This window comes from Malania oleifera, chromosome 6 (assembly GCF_029873635.1).
Source record: "Malania oleifera isolate guangnan ecotype guangnan chromosome 6, ASM2987363v1, whole genome shotgun sequence".
NCBI classification, from domain to species: Eukaryota; Viridiplantae; Streptophyta; class Magnoliopsida; order Santalales; family Ximeniaceae; genus Malania; species Malania oleifera.
Window position 1 is genome coordinate 103945814 of NC_080422.1, and position 7876 is coordinate 103953689.

The following is a 7876-nucleotide window of genomic DNA, read 5'->3' on the forward strand; positions in this document are numbered from 1 at the left end:
CTGATCCTCCCCTACACTCACCCCAATGCCTTTGATGGCAACTAGAACAAATAGGATGCTGGGGACTCCCCTGATGGCCTCGGTACCCCATCTCCTGTCGCTGGCCTGAGAAACTACCAAGCTGCTTCCATGAGACCTGGCTAGAACTGGTCTGAAACCCTTAAGGCAAAGGCCTCTTCTTCTGGTTCACCACGCTCTCCCCCTCCTGAATGTTGGCCTCAACCCCATAGCCCAATCCACCAGCTCAGAAAAGCTCTAAGTCAACAACGCCACCACTTGTGTGCGTATTCCATGTCTCAGTCCTTTCTCAAACATCCTGGCTTTTAATGGCTCGTTCGGAATCATGTGTGGAGCAAGACGGGATAACTCCACAAACTTGGCTGCATACTGCTGCACAATCATTGGCCCCTAAGTCAACTGCAGGAATTCTTCTACCTTAGCAGTTTGGGTAGCAACGGGGAAATACTTGTCGAAGAAAACCTCCTTGAACCGGCTCCAAGTGATAGCCACCAGCCCTGGGCACTGCTCCTCCACTATTTTCGCTGATAGCCACCATCTATTTGCCTCCCCCACTAGTTTGTAAGTGGCATACTTCACTTCTTGCTCCTTAATAAACTCCAACACCCCCAGTAGCTCCTTTATTTCCTGAATCCAATCTTCGGCTGCGATCGGGTTCAGTACACCTGCAAACGCCAGTGGGTTTGCCTGGGTGAACTGCTGAAATGTGCAACCCCTATCAGCCACTGGCTGATCCAACTCTTTAGAGTCCCTCCTATTTTCCTTTCTAGTCTACCGTGCTAAATTTCACAGCACTGCTGAAGCATCAACATGATCCTCGCTAGAGGTATCTCCTCCAATCACAACATCTTTTCCCCTGGAATCCATCCTGTAAATAAGATATAATCCAACTTAGAAATTTCACATTTAGCATAATTAATGCAAATATGGAATTATGGAATTGATATAATATATAGGTTCTAATTTAATAATTCATATTCCAATTCTATCACAAACCATTAAGGTAAAAAAAAATCTCCATCCTAACATTAACTTCACTCACATACACACTCATCCCAATATTCCAACCTAAATTTTCTGAGTTCCAGTCCCTCAACCTAGAAACGAAACCATCGATGGATTTACCATGGTTTTTTGAAACTTGGGACTGATTCAAAAAATCAAAGAAATCCGTCAATAGATTTCTGCCTCCATGCTTCTAGACTAAAACCCATCTTAACCTACCCACTCCTATCCCTATCTTACCTCAATCTATACTCCGCTAATTATCAATCCTCAAAGTTTGCAGAACCTAACAAACCTTAGCTCTGATACCACCTGTAACGACCATGACCCTCCACGTAGGCGTGGAGTGCTACTTTAGTGACGTATGCATTCTTGATACCTTGTTCATCATATATAAAACACATATATGCAGTTAAAATAAAATACAAAATCCTCAAATTACATTACCAAAGTTCTAACTATCTTTATACACAAATATATCCATTTTCACATAATTACATCCCATAAAACTAAATAAAAATAAAATATCTATCCACACACTACTTACATAAATTTACACCTCTAGCCCAGATCCTCTAGCCCGCTAGACCTGATCTCTAAGATTTCCTGAAAAAATAGTTTGTAAAGTAGGGGTGAGACACAACTCAGTAAGGGAAAGACTAAGTTAATGTCAGTGTGTGGGCAGCATGCATTTAGTGTACAGAAAATAACCAGTTCACTAAGTAGATAAACACATTTAAGAAAACATTCTTATTTTACACTCACACACGCAATTAGTCGAGGATAGGGAAGATTACCCGCCCATACAAGTAGCTTCCCTATGCTTTAATACCATTACTTCTACTAGGGCACTCGCCTTTCTCAGCAAGCTCTCGAAATTATCTTATTAATTATTTGTATTCACATAAATTAATAGATATGCATATAAGACACCCCTTGTGACAAACACGACATTTACTTCTCCTATGGAACGAGTTATGCGGCCCGAAGGCTGGACTAATGTCATGGGGGATCCACCCAGACAATAGTCATCTATACTCTCTTCTAACATACTCCGTGGGTATACGCAGCTCCAACTGCTAGTACGATTGCCCTCACCCAACGGGTGCATTCACCTCATGTAGGCAAATCGGACAAGGCCACCCTACACCTCTTAGCACAGGTGTGGGCGCACACAGCTACATAACAAATCTCTAACAACGGTACCGTGCTCACAATACACTGGTCCTAGGGTTACTAAAGCATATCTGCAATTTAGATAATAGAAATCACCATTTAAAACATTAATTCACATATATTCCTAGTTATTCCAAAACTTGGCCCTCGACCACAAAATACAACCTGACTCAAAGTCGTTTAAACAAAACCCCGGCCCTCGGCCGTAAGTCCTGTATTTTTCACAAACAGTTCTAGTATATTTCACAACAATTCCAGTATTTCTCAAACAATTTAGTATTTCACTAATAATTCAATATTTCAAAATCCCAAATCCTGATATACAATAACCCATACAAATTAAATCATTTGCCATACAATTTTCTATATTTTAACATATCCATATAAAAAAACAAGCTTTCCACTGTTCATTTTATTCAAAAATACCATACCATATATCCTAGGTTTGTAAAATTCATTTCAAACGGTTGGTTTTCAAAATAACCTTTAAATTCTCAAATAAATAAATAAATAATATATTTATATAAACATAACAATTAAATTGATTCAAATTTCATAAAATTACTAACTTAACTTAATCCCCTTACTTGATTCCTGAAAAACCCGCTAACACCCCGGCCTACGCCCCACGACGTTCAAAATCCTTGAAACCCTAAAATTAAAATTTCACTATATTACTCATCACAATCCCTAAAGTAACTTTCCCTAAAATCCCTCTAGGCTTTGAATACTCTAAATAGCCTAATAAAGCCTAAATTATTAAACTTACCCTCGATTTTGGATTGGTACCCCGGAACTGCAATTCAAAAACCCGCTCCGACTAGATTGTAGAGGATCTCCCCAAAAATCTCATGACAATTTCTGTTCGTTAATTGAGCTTATAGTTTAAGAGAAATTTAGGTGAATTTGAGAATTGACCTTATCCCAAGAGATATGTCTACGCCACTCCCACGATAGATTCGCTCCAGTAGAAGTGTCGATGGCAACGAACAGAGCCCAACAGTATTTTCGAATTTCCGATCGGTCGAATATCGGAGACGAAATTGAGGAGAGTGGGAGAGAGGGGACGATGGAGATGCGCTACTACCTCTGTGTTTTCTTCTTCCTGAAGGATCTTAGGATCCTTTAGGTTATATTATATATATATATATATATATATATATATTATATCATTATAATATTATATTATTATTATTATATTTATTTAATTAATAATAATAATAATAATAATAACAATAATTAATTTTTTTTTTCAAATTTAAATTTAAATTTTTATTTATTATTTATTATTCATTTATTTTTACTTTTTAAATTTTTTTTCAAGATCACTACAATTGTGCTCATTTGTTGGGCGGTTACGTGGCCTCACGAGCTGTGCTCATAAGTTGGACCTTCTTTGCCTAATGAGTTGTAACACCCCGACTTGCCACGTGAGCCTGGGGTGCTACTTTAGTGATGCCTGTGTACTTGATACCTTATTCCTCATATATGAAACTCATATACGCAGCGAAAATAAAATTAAAAATCCTCAAATTACATTACCAGAGCTCTAACTATCTTTATACACAAATATCTCCATTTTCACATAATTACATCCCGTAAATTTATACAAAAATCAAATCTCTATCCATACATACCACCTACATAAATTTAAACTACTAGCCCGGCTCCTCTAGCCTGCTAGACCCGATCCATAGGATTTCTTGAAAAGATAGTTTGTAAAGTAGGGGTGAGACACAACTCAGTAAGAGAAAGACTAAGTTAATGTCAATGCGTGGCCTCATTCATTTAGTGTACAAAAAATAACTAGTTTACTAAGTAGATAAACACATTTATGAAATCATTCTTATTTCACACACAATTAGCTGAGAATAGGGAAGATTACTCGCCTATACAAGTAGCTTCCCTCTGCTGTAATACCGTTACTGCTATTAGGGCACTCACCTTTCTTAGCAAGACTTCGAAATTATCTTATTAATTATTCATATTCACATAAATTAAAAGATATGCATATAAGACACTCCATGTGACAAACACGCCATTTACTTCCCCCATGGCACGAGTTGTGCGGTCCGAAGGCTGGACTATTGTCCTAGGGGATCCATCCAGATAATAGTTATGTGCACTCTCCGCTAACATACACCACGGGTATATGCAGCTCCAACTGCTGGTCTGATTGCCCTCACTCAAGGGGGTACATTTACCTCACGTAGGAAAATCAGAAAGGCTACCCTACACCTCTCAACACAGGTGTGGGAGCACACGGCCACATAAAAAAATCTCTAGCAACGGTACTGTGCTCACAGTACACTGATCCACAACGTTCCTAAAGCATATCATGCAATTTAGATAATAGAAATCACCATTTAAAACATCAACTCACATCTATTTCCTGTTATTCCAAAAACCTGGCTCCGACCACAAAATACAACCCGACGTATAGCCATTAATTAAAACTCGGCCCTTGGCTGTCAAATAATAATCCGGGCCCTTGGCCAATCAAACAATAACTGGCCACTAGCCGTTATTTCAAACTCCTACATTTCATAAACAGTTCCAATATTTTCGCAAGTATTTCCAGTATTTCTCAAACAATTCAGTATTGTATAATTTCCAACCCATTCAGATCATTTGCCACACAATTTCACATTTTAACATAACCATATAAACAATCAAACTTTCCACCCTTCATTTTATTAAAAAATATCATACCATATATCCTAAGTTTGTAAAATCCCTGTTGAACAGTTGGTTTTCAAAATGATATTTGAACTCATAAATAAATAAATATATAACAATCTAGTCAGTTCTTATTTAATAAATTCCTGACTTAACTTAATGCCTTTACGTGAATCCTAAAAGCCTAGTAAAAATTCCAAACAACGCCCGGAGCGTTCAAAACTCCTAACCCTGAAATCACATTATTCCCAATAAAATGAACTCAACCCCAAAATTATAATTTCCTTAATATTCCTAAGCTCACAAAATTCCCAATAACAATTTAACATTTCCCAAGCCTATAAACTCCAAATAAATAATTAGATTCCCAAAAATAACCAATTTGCTTATTTCCCTAAATCCCATTCCCGCTTTGGAATGGTGCCTAGGACTCCCAAATTGAAAATTCGCTCCAACCAAAATGACGATAATCGAGTTTAGAACCTCATGGTGGTGTCCAATCGTCGATTTAGCTGAAGATTAAAGGATAAATTAAGGAAAGAGAGGGAGTATACCTTTTCCCAAGAGATATGCCTACGTCGCTACTACGACAAATCCGTTCCAGTAGAAATGTTGGTGGCTGAGAATGGAGTCCAGCAGTATTTTCTAATTTTTGATCATATGAATATTAAAGAAAAAATTGAGAAGAGAGAGGAGGGGGAATGGAAGAGAGCAGAGACACGTGAGAGAGGAGAGGCGATGCTCTCAGTTCCTAAAGTTTCAATCTGAATCTTGAGATTTATCTCAGGATTGAAACTTTATATATATATATATATATATATATATATATATATATAATATATTATTATAATATTACATTATTATTATATTATATTATTTAATTAATAATAATTATTTAAAATTAAAAAAATAATTATTTTAATTTTAATTTTAATTTATTTAATTAATTAATTTATTTATTTTTTTGCATTTCCCTACATACAATTTTTGGGGTCATTACATTCTCCCCTTCTTACAAAAACTTCATCCTTGAAATTTGTTGAATACAACCTCAAGTAAAAACCATTGTTAACCTAACAAGTTTTGAGTTAATCTTTTAAAAAATTCTATTAGAATTTGTAACTAACATAAATCGATGGGTTATACACCCTGTCCTAATACACCTTACTTCAGCACCAACATACAACAACTTCAATTTTTATCTCCAATCTTCCAAAGATCTAACACCAACATTTCCTGTTTAGCATATAACTGATGCTCTCATAATGTTGGTAAAATTAACCACAAAAGTTGTTCATGCTCTTCTCGAGTCTTTGAATACCCCAGAGCTCATCCATAAAATTATAATGAATTAATCCAAATATGATTGAATAACTTGTTTTCTAATATCTATGAAAATGTAAGGTGCATTAGTAACCCCAATTGGTACACCAGAAATTTATAGCGATCTTACTGTATATTCAATTCTGTCTTTGGGATGTGTAATTCCCAAATCTTAATTAATGATACTTAATTACGAGTTAATCTTCAAAAATTTTGGGATTTACCAATTAATCAAATAAGGCATCAATCCCTGGAAGTCAATACCAATTCTTAATGTGACGTGATTCAACTTCCAATGATTAATGCATAGCTTCAAGGTCCCACTTAGTGAATAACACAAGCGCAACCTATAATGATATACTAGGTCGAACAAATTCCTTGTCGAGAAAATTTTCTAGTTGCACCTTAGATTGCCTTAGTTCAGTTAATGTCATTCTATATGAAGCAGTTGACATAAGCTCCGTTCCTAGCACCAACTCTATATTAAATTCAATTTCCTCTTGGAGGTAGTACCGATAAATCATGTGAGAAGAATATCTAAAAATTCATCACTTAAGGGTAAAGAAGTTTGGAATTTGTTAACTCGTATATTTCTTTCATTGCTACTACAAACCTCAAACATGTGCCCAAATTCCATCCTTTCACAAGCACTCAAGATGTCAAATATGAAAGCTTGTTAGTTAGAAAGAAAATACTCACTCCATTTGGATCTCTGAGTACTATTTCCTTTTAGAAACAATCAACTAGGTGTATGATCAATAAATAACCATTCCATTTATAGGTTTACATCCTAATCCACAATATTCATGTTAATAAGTTAATTGGATGTCATTTCCCATTGAAGACTATTTTAAAATTTGTCCTAGCTCATGGCCTCAACCCTCAACATCTCTTACCCATTACATAGATTCCCACCAATGGTTAGTCTCTTCCTTATAATTCGTTTGAGTAAAAATTATATAAGATTTTAAACATTCCCTGTAATTCTAATCATCCAATTCCTTTTCAATGTCATACTAATGCACAGGCTCACACTTTTAAATCAGGGTAAAGTATCATTTTCCTACCAAATTCGTTTCTAGATTTGTTTTTCTTGCTTTAAACAATTTTTAAGGCTCAACTTCTAACCTATGGTGGCACACGTTGAATATCAAAACATAGTTGGAAAATATTCTCAATGAAAAACACAGGTTGCAATTATGGCAAGTCTAAGTCCTAGTATACTGACCCAAGCCAACCCTGATCTTGCTTCTGTGATTGGACAAATATGCAATAAACACGTGTCTTGGTTTTTGGTACGGAATACAATACTAATGAAGTTGTTTAGTCAGCTATGATCAGTGATCGAGCATTATCTAGCAGCATGAATCTTATGTTAAATGGACTAAGAAGGAAAATGTGACATTTATTTGTACTAGAGAGTTGCTAACGGTAGAAGGATCAGATTCTAAAAATGGCTTCAAAAGCTACAATCAACTACAGATCACCATAGAAGATTTCACATTAAGCTGTATATGAATCAAAATCCCAACTAAGCTGATGCCCAAGCGGTTAAATTAGTGTCCCATTGCCAAGTAGGATTCGTACAGGATAGATCAAAAAGATAAAGCTCCAGGTCCTAGCATGTATGGTTTTCCTTTTGGATAGCAGTTTGCTAAAGGTCCAAGTATCATTA

General features: G+C 35.9%; 1 protein-coding gene across 1 annotated transcript; it reads right to left on the bottom strand.

Moving 5' to 3' along the window:
* Positions 1–255: 255 nt before the first annotated feature.
* Positions 256–885, bottom strand: LOC131158741 (uncharacterized). Its single transcript, XM_058113599.1, has 3 exons — positions 814–885; positions 436–717; positions 256–390 (listed from the first exon to the last, which is right to left on the bottom strand). Exons 1-3 carry the CDS (start codon positions 883–885, stop codon positions 256–258), a joined length of 489 nt encoding a protein of 162 aa, XP_057969582.1.
* Between the last annotated feature and the right edge of the window lie 6991 nt (positions 886–7876).